The 21,505-nt window shown below is 41.5% G+C and overlaps 1 protein-coding gene across 1 annotated transcript; it reads right to left on the minus strand.

The window, feature by feature from the left end:
- Window positions 1-733: 733 nt before the first annotated feature.
- LOC140232656 (uncharacterized) lies at window positions 734-4,595 on the minus strand. Its single transcript, XM_072312799.1, has 6 exons — window positions 4,460-4,595; window positions 3,795-4,046; window positions 3,110-3,724; window positions 2,146-3,066; window positions 1,020-1,842; window positions 734-911 (listed from the first exon to the last, which is right to left on the minus strand). Exons 1-6 carry the CDS (start codon window positions 4,593-4,595, stop codon window positions 734-736), a joined length of 2,925 nt encoding a protein of 974 aa, XP_072168900.1.
- Window positions 4,596-21,505: the final 16,910 nt, after the last annotated feature.

Raw genomic sequence — 21,505 nt, forward strand, 5'->3', positions numbered from 1 at the left:
TATACTTCTTATGCCGCTACATGCCGGCCCCCAATGACCTGACTACAGGAAGGTCATTCTTTACCTTCATCTAAAAGCGGCATTCTTTACAATGGTACTTAAACTTTCGACAACACTTGAATGTTGAACATCAAACATAAACAATACTTCACTTCTTGCTAAACTATCACAAGTAAAGCTGTGAATATCAAACATTGATAATGTATCACTTTACTGGACATCTGCAGCTTCCAGCATACAGAGTTTGGAGATCGGTCTCCTAGAAATATTGATCCTACTTTGACTTCTGCCTGGCGGACTAGCCCGTCTTTACCCGGGTACACCTGGGACACCTTTCCAAGCGGCAACTGGCCTCTTGGTGCCCGTTCATCTGCCACGAGGACTAGATCATTCACAGCCAAGCTCCTGTGCGGAATCAACCATTTCTGCCGTTCTTGTAACAGAGGAAGGTACTCTGCTTGGCATCTCCGCCAGAAGACCGTCGCCAGATATTGTACTTGTCTCCACCGGTGCCTTCCGTAGCAGTCTCCCTTGTCAAACTTGCCGAGTGAAAGACTGGGATTCTGTTTCAACAGCAAGTGATTGGGAGTCAGGGGTTCGTTCTCCTGCGGATCCATACTCAACTGAGTGAGGGGAGGACGTGAGTTTAGAATACCTTCAACTTGTACCAGCACGGTAGACAACACTTCGTCAGACACTTCGTTGTCTTTCGAATCGACCTCACCATTCTTTCCTACAGCCCACCCATGTGACTCGCCGTTGGGGTGTTGAAGGACCAATTTATTCCTTGGTCTAGAAGGTAGTTGTTCACCTTGGACTGGTTGAGGGACTCCAAGCTCTCTCGCAACTCTCGTTCGACGCCCCTGAAATTTGTCCCATTGTCGTTCACTATCTTCTCTGGCTTGCCTCTCCTAGCGATGAATCATCTCAAGGCATTGACGAATGAATCTGTATCGAGCGAGTGAGCGACATCAACATGAACTGCTCTGCTGGTCATGCACGTGAACAGACAGCCATACCTCTTTACTCTGCTGCAGCTTTGTTTCACCAGAATCGGCCTGAAGTAGTCAACTCCTACATATGTGAAGGGGGGCTTGTCTGGTGTGACTCTGTGCAGCGGAAGCTCAGCCATCATTTGTTCCATTCTCGGTGCATTCCTCCTCTTGCACCTGAAACATTTTCCTACAACCTTCCTCACTGCAACTCCTCCTCTCATCACCCAATACCTGGTTCTCAGGAAAGACCATGTCATGCCTGCTCGAGAGTGTCCTACCAGGTGGTGATGGTGCGAAATGAGGAGCCTCGTAACGTGATGATCGTGAAGCAAGATGACTGGATGTTTCTCATCATAGTCAAGAGGAGCGTTGCCGAGCCTGCCACAGATTTGGACGATACCATCTACTATGATTGGATTCAGCCTTTTCAAAGCACAGCTTTTCAGTTCCATGCCGTCGAGATAATCACCAAACACACCTCTTTGCATGATTTTGATATCTTTCTCCGCTTCGATCAGCTCTTCTGCTGACAATGAAGACTTCATCTCGCCAATCCCTTCACCCTTCGCCTTTGTGGGAAGCCATCTCTTGTAGCGGAGAAGCCATGCCATGACTCGCTTCAACTTATTCCATGAGGAATGTCTAGTGAAGAGATCTTGCATGCTACCTCTCAGTGAAGTAGGAAACACATGAATTTCTCTCTTCACTTCCGGGTCACTTCGTGCAACTTCAAGCACTTCTGGAGGTGTAGGCCAGAATTTCTCTTCCTTCGTTAGGAAAGAAGGTCCGGTAATCCAGCGCTGATCTTTAAGAAGCTCTGATGCTTTCAAACCTTGAGATCCGTCATCTGCCGGATTCAATTTTGTGTCAACATGTCTCCATTGCTCAGGTTCAGAGGCCTTGTGGATTTGTGCAACTCTGCTTGCAATGAATGTCTTGAACCATCTGCTTTCGCTTCCTATGTACTACAGCACAGCTGTAGAGTCAGTCCAAAACACTGTCTCATCGATTTTGATTTCGAGTTCTCCTTTAATGCATTGGTCCATAGTCACTGCAAGGACAGCAGCCATTAGTTCCAATCTTGGGATTGAAACCACCTTCATGGGTGCTAATCTTGTCTTCCCTAGGACAAACGCACAGTGTACTTCACCTGATATGTCTGTAAGGCACAAGTAGGACACAGCTGCGTATCCAACTTCAGATGCATCACAGAAGTGATGGAGTTGAGCGGATTCAATTTCCTGAAGTCCCTCCGGCTTCAGACACCTACCTATTCGGATCTTGGTGAGCAAAGGCAAATCATTCAGCCACTCTTGCCACTGTTTCTCTTCTTCCAGTGAAATCTTTGCATCCCAAGTCAAATCTTGTCTGCATAGGTTCTGTTGGAGTACCTTAGCTGGTAGCACGAATGGGGCGAGGAAACCCAACGGTTCATAGAGGGAGCTTGCAACAGACAAAACCCTGCGCCTTGTTGCCGGCTTCTCCTTTACCTGGACCTCGAACTTGAAGGAGTCTGTCTCCATGTCCCACAGGATTCCAAGTGTCCGTTGAGCTGGCAAATCCTCGAGCAACACTGACTCAGCCCTTTCCGACTCGGGAATTGAAGCAAGGACGTCTCGATCATTGCAGAGCCATTTAGTCAGTCTGAAACCTCCTTGGGCTAGAAGACATCTCAGGTCTTCCACTAGACTCATTGCATCATCTTGGCACTTCACAGACTTTAAACAGTCATCAACGTAGAAGTTGTTCAGGACTGTATTGATGACTTCTTTGTTGAACTGTCCACGTGCATCCCCTGCAGTCTTTCTGAGTGCGAACCCTGCACAACTTGGCGAAGATGTCGCATCAAAAAGATGTATTGTCATGCGATATTCTGTAGGCTCCTGGGACAGGTCACCATCCCTCCACCACAGGAATGTCATTGCATCTCGGTCTTTGACTGGAACCTTGACTTGGTTGAACATCCCTTGCACGTCGGCAACAAAGGCAACTCTTTCCTGCCTGAATCTTGTGAGTACTCCGGTCAAGTTGTTGGTTACATCAGGCCCTTGTAGTAGTTGATCGTTGAGAGCTGTGCCATGATAGCGTGCAGCAAAATCAAAGACTACTCTCACCTTCTCCGGTTTGTGAGGATGCATGGACTGCGTGGTGTGGGAGGTACCACTTCAACTCTTTCGGTTCCTTAAATTTCTTTTCTCCACCATCTGAACTCTTGGATTGGTGATCAGATTCGTCTTTCACCTCTACGTAGCCACTGGATATGTACTCGCCTATGGTGGTTGTGTACCTTTCGTGGAGTGCTTCATCTTTCTCCAGTTTCCGTTTGAGGTACTTCAATCTGACTTCTGCCAGATAACGATTGGACGGTATCTCAGGTGGCCAGTATCGCCATGGTAGGCCGACTTCACGATGGTTACCAACCTTCCTTGCTGTATTTTCCATCATCTTCAAAGCCCGCTGGTCCTCGATTGACATGCCCGTCTTCTCCTCCTGGAGATAGCCTCCAAAATCCAGTTCCCAAAACTGTTTGAGTTGGCTGTGCAGAGGGTCTTCTTCTTGTCTTACAAAGTTGACACTAGCTGATGAGGATCTGCTCTTGGATGATGTCGGTCCCAACAGACTCCATCCCAATGGTGTGCGCACAGCACATGGCTCCTTAGGATTGCTCCTATGTTGGTCTAACACCCAGAAAGCTTCCGGGGGGTCTCCTCCAATCAGAAGCTGTGCATCTTCCTCATCAATGTAGTGTGATGCCCTTCAAGTGTGGCCATCCTGCCAAGTCTGCCTTTGTAGGAATACAATCCTGGGAGATGTTCATCTCCTTGACAGTCCAAACCTTTGGAAGATTGATGGTCTTTCCATCTGTGATGTTCCTCACTGTCAGCCCAACTTCCAAACCCTTCTGGTTAGATAGACTGTTACCGACAGTGGTCAACTGGAAGTCCTTTGGAGCTCCTTGTATGCCTAACTGCTTCACCAGTCTGTTGCTGCAGAGAGACACATCGCTTCCTTCATCCAATAGTGCCCAAATTTGGATTTCTTGACCATTTCCTGCAACATTTACAGGAACAACACGGAGGCAGACCTTTTTCCTCGATGAAGAGGTACTGTATTTGACATTGTTGGATTACTGGTTGCAGTCACCATGCTGGTCCCCGTAGAAGATGTAGGCATAGATGAATTGTTGTGTCTTTCTTCCTTCTTTCCGCTTTGTGGAGGATGAAGAAGAGTGTGATATTTCTTGTTGCAACCAGCTTTCTCACACTGTGGTTTTGCTGAACATCCAACAGAAAAGTGGGAAGGTTGAAGACAGTTATCACACAGACGTAGTTGCCTGGTCAGTTTGATGCGCTCAGAAAAGGGTCTTTCCTTGAATTTCTGACATTTCTTGAGTCCATGCTGCTGGCTACAGCAGGGACATTTCATACCTTGTGGGTGTGCAGTAAAAATTTCACTCCTCATACTTGCCTGAGTGGTGAAAGTCATGCGTTGAGGTCCCTTCTTTGGCCCACTTCCTACAGCTGGCTTTGCTGACTTCCTTATGTTCTGTCCGAACATGTTGCTCGCAAGCTTTGCAGACTGCTCGAGGAACTCAGTCATGCTCTCGAAGGTTGGATAGACCCCTTTGCTCATCATCCTGTGTGCCTGCTTGGCCCATTCAGATTGTAGGTGCATTAGTATGAGGTCTTGGATCTGGAGAGATTGTCGAAACTATTCATATCGGCTGAATATCCCATCTGGGAGAGGACCATTTGACACCTGCACTTGTCCCTTGCCAAGTCCCACAGTCTCGCTCCATCGTTCGGCTTCACCTGTGATCGATTCAAAACCTGCTGTATATGGGGATGAGAAACAATGTATGGTTGGCCGAACTGCTCAGCCAAAATCTCTCTGGCCTTACGATAACCTTCCTTTGCACCCAACAGAACACAATTCTAAATGCTTTGTCTAGCCTTACCAGTACAATATTGTATCAGGTATGTTAGTCTCATACGGTCGTCACATGCCATGTCTGCTACAACTACATCGAAATTGTTCATGAAACTCCAGTACTCTATTGGATTACCACCAAATGTCACCAGTTCTGGTTTTGGCATGTTTGTTGCCAAATTAAAGGCCTGAAACATGTGAGACATATTATTCTCAAGAGTAGCAGCATCATTTTGACATTTGACTTCTCTACTTGAGAAAACTGGGGCATGTGGATTAAGCTCTCTCTTTACTGCCGGAGAAGATTCATGATTTGTACTCTCTACCTGAACATCATGATTTTGCACATGAACTTCTTGAAGAGGTTCACCTGAATGAAGTTCTTAACTACCTCTTCTTCCCACAACTTTTCTTCTACTTCTGCATTTGTTAACCCATCTTCGATCTCCATCCTAGCTAACTCCTGACCCAACTTAAACTGTTCCAATTTCACCCCATGTGATCTTTCAAACTGCACTTTCTTGAGTTTGGCAAGTTCCTTTTTCACTTTTGCCTCCCTCAGCCTTGTAGACGATGAACTCGCACTGCTCCTTTGAGATGACTGGCTGCTAGTTGTGGTCGCAGACCTCACAGAAGCGTTGTCATCATGTCGAACCGATTCAGCGCCACGCCTCTCTTCAGCCTCCTTCCAGTCCTTCAGTCTGCCACGAAACTCCTCTATGTTCTGTTTGCTCTGTTCGAATTTCTCTAATACAGCTTCCGCATCAGCACCAACTAGCTTGCTATGATATTCTCTGAATCTGCCTTCATACAGCTGGAATACACTTTCAAGCTGATTGTTCTTCTTCAAAACTGCATCCTTGTTATCAAACATCGCCATAAGAACCTCTAGTTCCTTGTACATTTTAGTAAGGCTACCCAGGTAACCTTGACAGGACTGTCGCAATGATTTAACCTCATCTTGAGCTGGTTGAGAGATTTCAGATCCATGTTCGGTGCTCTCCATCATGAAACTGTCCATGTAGTTTCAAGAGTGTGACTTCAGTTGGAGTTATAAGTTGAGCTGAAGAGTTGTGAACTTAAAAATGTAGCCTTGTCTGCAGGACCTTACTACATTTGTAGATTTTTAACGTTGCAAACGCACTGTTCATATACACGCACAGTCAGAATCTGAATCATAACACTTGTTATAGACGCAGTCCTTTGCTTTCCACTGGCTACTAAGGTGACTTTATTCAGTTATCCGGCTCAGCTCACAGCGGCATAATGTCATCTGTGTGATGTGTGTATATCACAGCGATGTCAAGTGACATGACGTGAAGTGTACGCTTAGTGTAGTGAAGTGAAGTGTAGTGGGTCACTTTAACAGAAACACAGAAGAAACATTTATATTAAAGGTCCAGTTTACCTTTGGGAGCAGTGATTTCAAAAATGTTCAAGATATCACATTTGATGCATATGTGTAGGTCTGTTGTATCATAAAACATCCTACCATATTAAATATTTGCAATAAAACCTAAAATATAAGGAGATATCAGGGTTTTTCTCAGTAAACCGTAACTGTATACGGTTTAGTCTGGAAACATTTTTATTATAACTATTGTTCACATTTTGTGTATTTAACAACACTTAACATCGATTATACGGATTCAAATTTTGACAGTGGTTGTTTCTATCCCTAACTCACATTTTAGAACTATTTCAAAGCACTAATGCTTTCATCTGCAAATGGTAAATTATGCCTTTAATTACACTTGTATCAACTTCAACCAAATTGATATACACCAATTTAACATAATTACTTAGCGCTCAGAGACTTAAATGTAGCTTGTGCTCTACAACAAATTGTCCATTATTATCACTGTTTGAGTAATATTATCACAAACTTGTTAATTACTTAATGCAACATGCATTCTAAATAAATAATGTAATCTGAACATTACATACACATCTTTCAGAATTCCAACCTGCTGTCAACTTTCATAAACTTATTTATGGCAATTGTATAGAAGCCTATATCTATTCAGGCTGAATAAAGGACAAATCAAATGCACTGTTTATGCTACCACTGCCAGTGCTAGTACAACTACGATGGGCACAAGCCCTTAAACTTCACTGGGCAGTTTGTTTGTTTCAGTACTTAACTTCCTTATTGAACTACAGCTGTACAGGGTTCTGGATTATAAATACTGTCTGCTGTTTCATTAATTGTCGTTTAGTATCTATAGGAGCACTACGTCTTTCATTATCCCTACGGAATATTGGGTACCATTCTAGTATAGATCTATTCTTTTGGATACAAAACTGTCAACTCTTGTTAGTAGATTTGGCAAGATGCCAAAACATTGGCCAAAATGTTCACTGCGGAAAACCCCACGTGGTGCAACATCGGCCAGCACTCCTCCGGCACCGACAGGAGCAAGGAGGATTGCTCGGAGTGCTCCCGAACCCAGTACACGCTGGTGTCACACGCGATCCATTCCGGGTTCCGGGGGAACCGATATACTGGCCGAATTCAGTCGATTGGTTCCGCCGGAACGAATATACCGCACAATAGGCAGTACGCAGAAACGTTCCGCAACCGCCGATCCTATCCGGGTTGTGCGAGCAGGCCTCATAAAAAACAAAATAATATCTGTTCATTGTGGATGCCTATACCAAACTAAAAAAATCTAAGCAAGCTATTTCTTCATTTCTTAAATAATATAAATGACAAACCTATTCTTATGTTCTGATAGTGTCCCTTTAAATGAATCATATTATAGCCTCGTACAAGTGGCGCGAAGAAATGAATGACTGTACAATGTATTAGCTAAATAGCATGCATGCACACATACGTACGAGTCGATCATCTGGAGCCGTTGCACAGACAGTGTGGTGCGATTAGCCTTTATTTAGATAAACCTTCAAAGAATAGTTCAACGAAAGAGCACCATACTACTGTAGTTACAGGCCCTACATTTATAAGAGACTGCTTGAAGTGGGAAGGAAGAGAGAGGGAGGTTTTGCTGGTAGGGTACAGCGTGGATAAACATGCTTTTTCAGTGAGCTTTGTTCTGACAAGAAAATGATTGTACAGCTGTACTTCAAAAAAAGAATGTTGCTTAGTTTGCAAACAAATTGCTAATGTGTGTGCAGGGGACTGATGGAGCTGTACATGTGGATTTCATTTCATTTATTTCATTTATTTATTTCATTCTCATTTTTCTTTCAACAAAACATATATCACGAAGTAAATCAAAAATTCAATCATAAGCATTGTTTACATTACAAATTATGACGATCAGTGGTAATCAACAAACTAATAAAGATATGCACACATACTGGAATTACAAAGTTATGTTTGAAGGGTAAAAATGAGAACTGAGAGGTCCACTAAAAAGCATTGCTTGTAGCTTTTACCCTTTTCACTTTTTATTTTACATAGATTTCATTTTGGGGTACATTAAACCATATTTCTGTTTGTTTCCTGTCAATTCATGTTACAGGTAGTGTAGCTGTTTTTCATTTTCTTATCTCCTCTAATTCCTGTCTATTCCCTTGCCATATTGGCTTCACACCTTTTACATGTGCATGTAATATGTATTTTCCATTAAAAAAATGCATATAGGGTCTACATGTATGTATGAAACTTAATGTGTACGAAGAGAAAATGTAACCTTTTTGTGGAACATCAGATTTTGGACACAGATGCACTGTTTGGATATTCAAGTTAGGGTATTATTAGAAGTCAAAAATTTATGTGATTTTTTGATACCCCATATTTTGCATGCACTCTACTTTCTTTAAACAGAAGATCTGTTTTGGGGTCGAAGTCGCTATCATGAAAAGGGAAGGCATTCAAGATTAAATGGATGGTACAGTATTGACTGAGATGGAGGTTCAGGTTTCCAACAAAAAAAAATCAACAAACAAATAATCAGAAACCTGCAATATACCCAGTTTCGCTTGGGGCAAGAACGGGAACCCACTATAGGTCTTGGGCGGTGGTGGATAGCGAGCTGTACGTGGCTGATGACAGCTGGTGCACTGTAGGCCCACACGCCTAAAATTAGCCTTTCGCCTGTTGCCAGTGCATCCAGATGATTTTGATTTACTAGGTATGAATATTGATGGTAAATTCCACTATGATAAGTGTATGCCTATGGGGTGGTCAATTGCATGTTCCGTATTTGAGAAGTTCAGTTCATTTGTGGGATATTGTTGTCGGGTAGCTGCCAGTTCCAGAAATACACTGCATTTTTTTGATGACTTCCTTTTTTTGGGTAGATCAGAGGTCGAATGTAGGCATTTGATGTGTAGTTTTAAGGCAACATGCGAGCGCTTTGGGATACCAATAGCGTATGAGAAGATTGAGGGACCGATCACATCGATTACATTCCTTGGTCTGCAGATCGATTCCATTGATTCCTTAGTACGCGTAGGGGCCTACCGCAAGATAAGGTGGCATCTCTTGTCGATATTTTACAAGTCAATTTGAATAAGGAAAAGGTGACATGTCAGGTTTTGCAATTGGTCATCGATAGTCTCAACTTTGTATGCAGGGCAGTGGCTCTGGGTCGAGCATTCCTAAGCCAAGGCATTTAATAGACTTGACCATTGTGGGGTACGCGAGCAGCACTATAAGGTCCGGTTTTCTCGAGGAGAGCGGGAGGACCTGCAAGCTTGGCAGCAGTTTTTGTGCAGCTTTAACTGCAGGGTCATTTTCTGTGATCACCTCGCTGCGATCAGCAGCCCCATACGCATAGCGTAATGGGGCTGCGGACTGTAGCATTCAGGATCATGACAAGGTAGTATCGCGGATAAATACCAATTTAAAATCGAAAAATTTCTTCAATTTGAAGACTTACCAGTGAAGCTGAAGTATTGAGAACAGGCTTCAGGCAACGCTTGGTTCTGCCAATAGTCCCTTTCTGCTCGAAGTGATGACTTAATGAAGTCTGCTCGAAGTGATGACTCGGTCGAGAGGAACCAGGGAGAGCTACATACACTAACTTGACGGCCAGCGCATGCGCAAACAGACATCTTATTTGGTCAATGGATTTGAAATTTGTGCGAATGTGCTGGCCGTCAATTCAGTGTAGCCTTCCAGGTTCCTCTCGACCGAGTCACATTAAGTCATCAATTCGAACAGAAAGGGACTATTGGCAGAACCAAACATTGCCCGAAGCCTGCTGTCAATACTTCAACTTCACTGGTAAGTCTTCAAATTGAAGAAATTTTTCGATTTTAAGTTGATATTTATCCGCGATACTACCCTGTCATGATCCTGAATGCTACAGTCTGCAGCCCCATTACGCTATGCGTATGGGGTCAGTGATCGCAGTTAGTGATCACCATACATGGAGCAATGACGAGTTCCATTTCTACACAGATGCACCTGGGAGCATTGGTTTTTGTGCTTACTTTCAAGGCAAATGAACACAGGGGAGGTGGCCAGACGATGTACATGTCCCTTTGTATTCCATAGTATTACTGGAGCTCTTCCCCATAGTAGTCGCGTTACTGTTATGGGACTCACAAATGGAATTAAGCGTGTGTCGTTCTGGCCTGATAATCAAACTGTTGTAGTAATCAATTCTCAGATGTTGAAATGCCCTTTAATCATGGGGTTAATTAGTTAGGTAGTGGTCACTTGCTTGCAGCACAACATACGTTTTGGGAGCTCGTTATGTCCCAGGGGCTCATAATAACATCGCGGATGCTCTTTCTCGTTCCCAGAATGAGCGTTTCCGTCTGCTGGCACTGGAGGCACATTGGAACCAGGTCCGCTGCCTAACAATCTTTATGAGATCTTCAACAAGAGTGGTCGGACTTAATGGATGCATCTAGGGTCCGCAATACTCAGGTAGTTTATCATCAGGCTCAGGAGGCATTTAGTAAATTCATATAAATTTATTTTCCCGGATCGTATACACCATATTCATATGAACAGGTAGCGTTGTGTATTTTCTATTCATCGTTGCAAGATTATGCAGCCTCCACTATTGTTACACATGTTTCCGGTCTGTCATTTCATTTGCGGGCGCAAGGACTCCCTGATGTAACAAAGCATTTCGTAGTCAGTTGTTTGTTAAGTGGTTGCCAGCGACGTTGCTCGAGGGCCGATTCGCGCTGTCCTATCACGATTTCAATACTGAAAAAAAGTGATCTCATGTTTTCGGCATTCTGTACGTTCTATGATGCCATGCTTTTTCGAGCCTGTTGCCTAGTGGCATTTTCGAATTTTTGAAAGTTGGTGAATTTACCAGTGCCTCTCTCTCAGCGTCTGAGGTGAGCCTTCGAGCAGACAATGTGGCAGTGTGTGGGCAGTCGCTCGAGCGCATAATTTGCTGAGTAGTCACTCACCATTTCTGAATTCTGCAACGATGAACCCCGACGGTTGGGGACTCCTTCGCTGTTCTACTGCGTTAGAAAGTGCCATTTTTTGTTCAATGGACTTATCGTGAGGGCTCTCTATGGACATATGAACCTTCTGTAATACAAGCATGCACTTAACGTGAGTAACGTATCCATTTTTTTTATAAGAAACGTATAAATTTTAATAAGTTTTGTAGTCGTGTTGTGGTTCTCCACTTTCAAGGTGCAAGCCTCGTTGGTCAGACGCTGTATTCGCACAGCGTACTAACCAGTACGCTGTGCGAATACAGCGTCTGGTCGGGCTAATGTATGCCAGAGCCGTGTTTTACCTCCTGCTCATTCCGAATAGGCGCTGCCGCGTCATCTGCAGTAGCGGGTTTCGACTCACAGGCAATCCAGCGAAGGTGGCACTGGGTGACAGATATAAATAAACGTTACATTCGCATAAATTTGGTTGGGGCAGAACATTCCTTACATGTTGGGGATGGATATGTTCGTAGATTTATGTCTCTATAATTACTAGTAATAATGATAGTGGATATGTGTTTTGTGACATTGGTATATACAGTTTTATGCTTATTAACGAAGGGTTTGCTCAATAAAGTTCAGTTTGAGCACATAAACTTTTGTAAATCTATATGTTGTTAGATTATAAAGCAGTTCAAATATGATTATCTCAGCTTAGTAAGGTTAACCCAGCTTAGTAATGGTTAATCTTGTCGAAAAGTAAGGAGAATTTCATTATATACGAATGCTGGTGCACATGGTGCAAATATTTGGTTGAGCTAGACGCTGCCGGGTGATAGTTTTCTTTGTTTTGCAGGCAGGCGAGGCCGGCGTACGACCCTGGTAGTTGGGGACTCAATAGCGTACTGGGCCGGGATATTTGCCAGTCAAGGGGGAGTCCAAGCAATGAGGCAACGGGCTCCAGTCTAATGGAGAGAATATAGGGGGCTTCGCCTCGGCCAGGTTCACAGCTGGCTGGAATCGATTCTTTCGTCTCAGCACTTCTGCAACTTGTCACACGTCATCATTCACGCGGGTACAAACGACATCGGGCTTTTGCCGGACAAGGCACTGATGGAGCTGGTCTCAGAGTCAATGTTTAAAATGCAGCAACTTCTTCCAGAGGCAATAATTGTTTGGTCGGAAATCCTGCCAAGGAGGACATATGCCCATTTTGCCGATTCCGACCAGAATCGGGCTGATAGGATTCACCTTGCTATGAACAAGTGAGCACGCTCATGGTGTCGGCAAGCAGGGGCTTCTGTTACAGTGAAACCCCGTTATAACGAGTTCGGTTATAACGAGGTGATCGCGTCGGTCCTGTTTTCCTTTGCGTGTAAACCTATGGCAGAACGAATCGGTTATAACGAGTTCGGTTATGAGGACAATTTCGGTAAATCATGATAAAGAAAAACATAGGCAGTTTGATCGATTATAACGAGGTTCCATTTCTTGACCATATTGCCGCTTTCAAACACGCGACAAACGAAACATTGAAAACCAAATTCATGCTATCTACATCTTTTCCTGTTCCTTCCATGTTTTCTTCTTAATCATGCGATAAGACACAGGAATACCTTCCGATGTTCCAACTAAATTATTAAACATAATCATTCGATTTTCTTTTTCGCAAGAAACGCGTGCGTGATACGAGGTCAGACCACAGCGCAACGAGAAAAAAATAGATAATGCATTCAAAAACTTTTCATGTAGCGACAATTGTGACCAAAAATTGACAATTGGAATGCGTGTGTAACTCATCATTATATCCTTTCCAATTTTAGTTCCGACTTCCAGTTCTTTTGCTGGGTTTGAGCAAATATGAGTTTGGATGATTAAAGCCGAAATAATAAAATCATCGCCCCGATCCCGCCGGGTGACAAAGTAAAAATAGTTGATTAACGCATGTTAAGCTACTTAATCGGTGTTCAGAAAAAGAAACAAACGCATGTATTAGTGTGAATAGATCTGGATTTGTTCATTATCATTTAACGAATGATAATTCAAATATGAGTGTGTATGATTAAAGCCGAAATAATAAATGAAATCATTGCGATCTCGCCGGGTGACAGTAGCGTAAAAATAGTTGAATAACGCATGTTAACCTACAGTGTACTTAATCGGTGCTCGGAAAAGGAAACAAACGCATTCAACAGTTCAAGAACGGATGTACAAAACGCGAAGAGATTTTCGGAAGAAAGTAAATAATGCATTTTTAATCCCTTCGAGCGCAACGATCATACATTGTATAAAATTACAGCCAAATGATTCATGAAATTATCGAATTCCAGCTGGGCACCAACATCGTAAAATACTTCGCAAGTTAGCGGTAAACAATGCACGTATGTTACTCTGAAATCATCGCAATCTTGCCAGGTGACAGTAGCGTAAAAAAAGTTGAATGACGCATGTTATCCTAAATCAGAAAAAGAACAAATGCATTTATTAGTTTGAATAGATCTGGGTTTGTTCATTATCACAATTTTAACACTGCATTTCACAATGGTGATTTTTTTTTCTTTCTTTTAGAATGGTCTACCAGGTACAGATTTGCGTAAAAAGGATGACAACCTCCCACATTCAATCCTGTCGCATATTTTTCAAGAACGGTCATACAAAATGCGAAGGGATTTTCGGAAGAAAATAAAGAACGCATTTTTTATCCATTTGGGCGCAACGATCATACATTGTACAAGATTACAGCCGAAATGATTCATGAAATCATCGCATTCCCGCTGGGCACCAACAGCGTAAAAATACCTAGCAAGTTACAGTAAACAAGGCCTGTATGTTACTCTATATATTTGCGCTGGTGTTTAGAAAAAGCTTAACAAACAAGAATTACAATAAAGAATTAAATTATCATTTCAGCCCCTATTTCTTTGTCTACTTCACAAATAATTTCCCTTTATTCTCTCAATAATAATGCTCAATAATTGTATAATAACAACACAAAGGATATGTTCTGAAGTTTCATTGATGAGTATATGACGTCATGCTTATGTTTTTCTTTGTTTTTGATGCATACGATTATAACGAGGTGATATCGCCGGTCCCACGGACCTCGTTATAACGGGGTTTCACTGTATTATGCATCAAGCCATCCGACATCATGATGCCACTCTTCGGCATATACACTTATATACACTTATTGGGATATAGCGTTATTTTTAAAAGACCTCAGAAGCGGAATAGCCAACATGATATGAGCTAGGTGTGATTTGTTTTTGTTTTTCTATGTGCCAGTTGCCTCTTTCACTCGCATAATGTGGGCACACCAGTATGTACCACAAATTTTATTGATACAGGTATGCACTCTGACTTTGGCTATACCTATAACAACCGTTATGTAAGCTAGCAGTGATTCGTTTTTGTTGCCTTTTTCACTCACAATAACATGGGCACGTCAATATGTACCACGTTTGATTGATACATTTATGTACTCGGGTTTTGTAAAACCATTAACAGCTGTGTTTAAGTTGTTGAAATAGACACTGGAAAATGATGTTGGTAATGAAAGATCCATGAGATAAATTTTAGTTAGATAACTCCCAAGAGTGGTAGTATATATGTTATGTTAATGTTTTCTGGGGCTAGTATTAGTCATATAATACTTTTTGGGTGTAAAGTAGCTCTTGTTCTGATAAGTGCTTTCTAGACTAATGAAGTGTGAAACCAAAAAAAAAATATGTTTGTGGGTTGATCTTTATTGTGTACCCCCTTTTACTGCTGTAAGGCTCTCCTGTGCAGTGGCGGCGGGCTGTGCCCGTGTGGCGGAAATTGTTCATTTCTGGGCCTCTGCGCAGATGTAGTTTATACAGTACATGAGATGTTTTCCACTTGTTATGTCATACTCGTAGGGAAGGTTGTATTTCGGAATGTTTGCTTTATTAACAATTGTTATTGTGGCCATTTATGCATCAAGAGGCACCGTCAGGAAAGCCGGTCGGGTCACGGACGCGCCCGCCTGTGACTAGTGCCGAGCACTTTTCTGAGGCAGGGGGCTTTTGTAGGGTCTGTACGCGCTTGTGGGTTCCGAGTTGAGTGGGCTCGCCTGTCAATCTGAGAAGTCCATTGTAGTTATACTCGATGGGGATACTTCTCGGATTATATGTGACCGTGCACCTCAAAACGAACATAAAGTCGCACACGCTGATTTTGAGTGAGGACTGAAAATAAGTGAAATGGGTCAACCTAGCCGAACTTGACTTTTTCATATTTTCTGAAAGAGCGGGTCTTCTTTTACATTATGCTCAAATTTGGTATCATAAAACGGGCAGGAAAGTGTGTTTTTTTAGCAGTTTATCTCGAATATTTTTGGTAGAATTGTGTGATTAGGTGTGTCTTTAGAATCCCTTTTTCATTTCTGAAAAACCTTGTCCACACTCTTCATTTTCAACTCTAATAACTTTTGAAAGGATAGTGCTACTGCTTTGAAAGTTGGCATTAATCATGGACAGAATAGGTTAATGAGGCATGCTTAATTTCAGTTTAATCTGATAATCCCTTCATTGTTGTTACTCTGGTGGTTTACTTCCTGGTTTTGTTTTGTTTTTTCCCATTCATCGCACAGCCAGCACGGTTTGGTAAAGATTAAGCGCTTGAATAGACACTGTACTTCACAGCCTCTTTTCTCAGTTCAGACTTTTCCTGAGTTTGTTCTTTCTGTCCAATATTTAGATAGGTTAGGAGAGTCCATTTGATTTGAGTTATACATCATTTTAAAGCTTAGAGTCTGCTCTTTCATAATATGGTCTTAACTAAATATTTGACATTTGAGAATGAGTATCTTTAGCAAACCTAAATCATCAGCACAGTCTCCATGGAGTTCTTGTACATGAGAAAAGATGAAAGTAAGGAGACTTCTAGCACTTCTGTCAAGCATGTACCCTGATGTCAAGACTCACTGTCAGAGGCATTCAGCTATTCTGAGTCATGTCAGTGTATCATAATATTTCAACTTTCACTCCTTTACTGCCAATCACTAACAACATTAAGCTTGAGGATAATGCCCTGAAGCTTTGTCATGAACACTTCACATACATATTGGCATGAAAGTAGGTTAAGTCATTCTTTTCCATATTAGATGTGTGTGTAATTCTGTTACCATGTAATTCCGTTACCACAATTACAGTTTACAATTAGTTTGTTCGGGAAAAAACTTTTTTCAATTTTATAGTAACGGAATTACGTCAATTTGTCAGTAGATTTGGAAAGTTTCTCCAAAAGATATCATAATGAGAGTGACTGAATGCTTCATAAAATGTGATTGTTGAAGCAAAAGAAGAAAAATGTGGAAATATGGATAAAGTAGAGAGATATTTAAGTTGTTTCATTTTAAATTTTCATTTGATATTGTAGAATTTTAGATAAATACAATTAAAAGTCTTCCAACTTTGAAAGTGTGTACAACAAAAACGAGGAAAGTTATTGGAAAAGGGTTTTTTGTTTCCGTAAATACCACAATCGGTCTGTATGGGAAACTTAAATTTCTGAGCATTTACTTTACTTTGAATTTTGCTGTTTTTGCCCCTCCAATACGGAATTGCCCTTTTACGTTCGAAATGAATAAGGTTAACATTCACCTCCGTAAGATACTAAAATGAATGTCAGTCATTAGCTTTTACATTTGAAAATGATTAACGGTATATACAACATTAGGCTGCTGTAAGGTGTTAAAATACTAGTAAATGTTAGATGATTGCTTTTACTTAATCAGAAATAATAACGGTAACTTTCAGCTCTTTACAATGCCAAAAAAAATGTCGGATGTTTACCAATATCTTCAAATGCCCCCACTTTATTATCAACTTACAAATGTAAGTTTTGACCACTTAATATAAGCATCAACTTTTATAATAATCTATAAGCCCATTTGCTAAATCTTAGAACTCAGAATAATGGTAAGATGATTGAATTTTCTATTCATTTATTTTAAACATACCATGGGTACCTGTATCACTTCAGTAATACTTAATATTTCTTTTTCTATATGTTTACTAGTGTAAGATAGCTACAGGGTCAGGGACACAGACTGTAACCATGAGGCCTGCACGTTTCAAGTCCTGAGGAGCACACTGCTTTATTATCAGGCTGACCTGCCCTCAGCAAATCTCAACATCATGAACATGATCTGCATAAACTGTATTTACATATTTACATATCTAAATAAACTAAGAGGACCAATAGGAGTAACAGAAATGGAAGAGACCAACTAAAATGAAAGAACCCAATTCATGAGACAACCAATGGAAACACACCGGATGACTGTGGCTAGAAGCTGGGGTGAGAACTGCAGACATGGAATGATAAAGGATCAGATGTGACAACAAGCTGAGGTGATAACTGTAAACATGAATGGGAAAGGAATAACATGGATGGGGAAGGAATAAGAGTGGTGGGACAGAAATAGAATACAGGTTAATGAGATGTGGGACAACCTAAGAACCTAACCAAACTGAGGTACATGTACATTAACAAACTTAGAAACTGGAAAGAAGGAGATAGGCTTTGCTGTCTTACACTAGGACCAATTTAGTTTTTCTTGATTTTTTTTTTTTTTTTTTGGGGGGGGGGGGGGCCACCAGATTTTACTTTCGAGGCACAAAAAATAAAAATCAATTATTTTGGTGGCCCGATTGGGCCACCAAAAATAAAAGTTAGTGTGGAGCCCTGCACATGCTATATATTGTATGTTAGTATGAGTTAGTTTCATTCGTATTCTGTGATATATCTGTGGTGTACCTGTGATGTATTTAATGTTTATTTTGCTGTGATATCCGATGTACAAAGAATTTCCAGAGTGGACAATAAAGCAATCAATCAATCAATCAATCAATCAAATTAACAAGAATGGAGTTAGTGCGTTTTGCAATAAAACTCTTCATAATTATGTCAATGCTTGTAGATTTGCTTTTTTGATCGGAAGTATAGAGCCTAGCTAGGAACACTAAAGCTTTTCCATATTTTGTGCATCGTATTCTCCATCCTGTAATACTATTGTTTTATTTAGCCATAGAATTATGTTTCTGAGAATATTTTATACTCTTTTATTTGTTATTGCCATCAATTTTTGTGCTATTTTGTGGCTTGTTTGATGTCTTTTGCTTTGATTTATTCACTGGATTCACCGTCCCTGATTCACCCGATACTTCATCACTTGAATGACACTTTTTTACATAAAATAGTCGCATTAAACGATCAGCCTTATGTCAAGGATTATCTGTATTAAATTGTGATTATTTTACCCCTCCTTACCCGACCCTTCGTATATTAGGGCATGTTATTTACGAAATGTCGGGTAACGCGACCACCCGACGCGAACATGATCATCCGATGGAACGAAGTAAGCCCACAGACACACACACGCTCACACATTTACATACATACACTCACACACAGGGAAACACACACACTCATATTTACAGCTACACACACAAGCACCGTCATGCACACAAAACTGAGCACAACTCAGGCACACACTTGTTCTGAGTACACGTATCCAGCAACCATCTCAAAGACTAGGGAGGTGTCGCCTCCTTGCAGCTGTAAGCAGAGCGTGTCTACTTTACAGCATGGGTATGCTTTGTACATACCGCAGCCCTATGGTTACAATATGACCCAAGATTAAAAGTGGGATCACACACAAAAATTCCAGACTTTGTTTGGGTGCAGTGTGGCAAGAGAGGGGTTTTCTAGTGTACATACATTGTACATACAATAGAATATTTCCTGGTCAAATACATCATTCTTCTCCCCTACCAACTTCCCTGCAAACTCCTATAACACATAACTATAAAAATAAAATTACATACACATTACACAGCACTGAGAATAAAAAATCTGCTACAAATCACTAAGATAATCATCCAGTACATCAATAAAATACGGATTTGCACTTTTCTTAAACTAGTCAGTTTTACAATACAATTGAGAATATTTTGTAACATTTCTTAGGTTGATATTAACGTCTCTTTGATCAGGTAACCACAATGAATAAATGGGGTGCTTTTCTAGTTGCAAAACAAAATCTAAGCACAATTTCATTCTCCTTTCTTTTAAAGATAATAAATTGCACACTTGCAGGGCCTCCTCATATGTAGCATAATTACAACCTAATATAATTTTCAATACACGTTTTTGAATCTTTTCTATAACCTCTGTGTGTTTTTTTGTAAGACTTGAATGAAAAAGTGGGGCACAATATTCTAAAACAGGTCTGATATATATATATATATATGTCTAGGGACATGCAGGAGGCTAACACAGCAACTTTTGGAGGTCAAAAACATCTGGCGTCATCCAGGGACTGGCCTGTTGGCAGAGCAATCCGGGATGGTTCATGTGGCTGCCGTGTAGTTGCTGTGAAGGTCCGTGTGGCATGTGTGGCTACCCGGAACGGTTGTGTAGGCGCCCTGAGTATCCTTGGCAGTCCAAGGACAGTCACGGATCATCAAGGCAGCTACACGGACCTACACGGCAGCCACACGGCAACTACACGGACTATCACATTCAAACACAGTATTACAGGGATAAACAGGGATCTACATGATCCCTACCTGATGAGAATGAGAAGATTGATGAAAACCTAAAATCAGCTCGCTTTATATGGCAGATTTTTGTCTGCCCGTGTGGTTCGTGTAGATGCCGTGCTCTTCCGACATGAACCGTGTAAGCGCCGTGTAGATGCCGTTCTGTTCCGGCCTTATCTGTGTAGCTGCCGTGTTGATACCGTGTGTACAGTCATCAACGCTCGTCGACGCTCCATCAAGGGCAAAACTATCCCGGAACTCCCCGGATCATCGCTGGCATAATCCAGGGATTGTCGTGTAGATCCTTGAGGATCCGTGTTTTTGTGACTGGAGCTTTAAGCCCATGGAAATTCTTGAACATTAGAGTCTTTAGCAGCATCTTCTGATATAAAATTAACTCTTTGAGAGAAACCTGTATAATTTTGCATCAGTCACTGTAAATACATGTCTGTCATGGAATAACCATTAGGGTGCAATTAAAACAAATGCTCATTGACAATTAATGATCAGAAGTATAACCATTCACTAGTTAATATGACTGACTGAGTTGGAGTAGTATGACTTATTTGAATGTTGATAAATGCACCATCATTTGAAGAAATGTTTACTATCACAAATGAACACATCTACTGATCTAAGACTGTTTACAGGGTGGTCCACAACTTGAAATTTTAGCATGTCGCAGGGGAAAAAAGTGATCTTGCGCGTGAAAGTATGTGCGCGCGAAGTCCCTTGCGGCCAGGGTCCAGGGCCCGCTTAAGGGCCCTGGAAGCTCTAGGGTTCTAGATGCTCTCTGGTGCTATCTTAGCCTTATTTTGAACACTTTGATCACCAATCTCCATGATCACTCTGCAATGCCAGGATAAAAATCATTAATATATTTGAAAAATTATTGTTTCACTATGACATAAGATTTTAAATTGTTCTTGAAATGTTAATATATCGTCCTTACTCCTAAGACCTTTTGAATATATTTTCAATATGATAACTAGTATTATACAACGTCCAAGTAGATCCTTGTAATTTGATTGGAGGATTGTTGGTGATGTGATATTAAATAAGCACTCCATTCAACGCGCCGTGCAATTTTGGTTCTATTTTTGCGTGCAACTTGGTTCGATTTTTTTGTTCTATTCCACGGTTCGAGAAATTGTATGGTACTGCGTGTACTGTGTGTTGCATATTGAGGATCGCATGCAGCTAGCGCAGGTACGTGTGCGGTACATGCATGCGCGTACGTAGGCCTACGTAGTGCTAGTGTACGTGTATGACGAGCGCTAGTATAGCTGTGACCTGTATCGACACTGATTGCACAAGCCAGAAAGAGAATCGCAGTGGATCCACATGTAAGTATGGCTATATTTTTCATACATATAGGCCCTATAGACTTCTAGGCCTACTTAGACCAAAAAGATCTACTTGGACGTTGTATAAATCAAATAGTGTATGGTCTTTACTCGTGCAATGGAACGAGATTTCGCACTCGGTGAAAGATGAGGCGCACTATTCAACTCGGCTTCGCCTCGTTGAATAGAGCGCCTCTATCTTTCACCTCGTGCGAAATCTCGTACCATTGCACTCGTGACCATTCACTATTTGTATACTACTAGTATCAAAAGAAGCACTGGCAGAGGCAGCAGTACTAAAACTTGCTAATTTCTGATTGCTGCATTATCATGAAAT

The sequence above is a fragment of the Diadema setosum genome, chromosome 1 (assembly GCF_964275005.1).
Source record: "Diadema setosum chromosome 1, eeDiaSeto1, whole genome shotgun sequence".
In the NCBI taxonomy this organism is placed as follows: domain Eukaryota; kingdom Metazoa; phylum Echinodermata; class Echinoidea; order Diadematoida; family Diadematidae; genus Diadema; species Diadema setosum.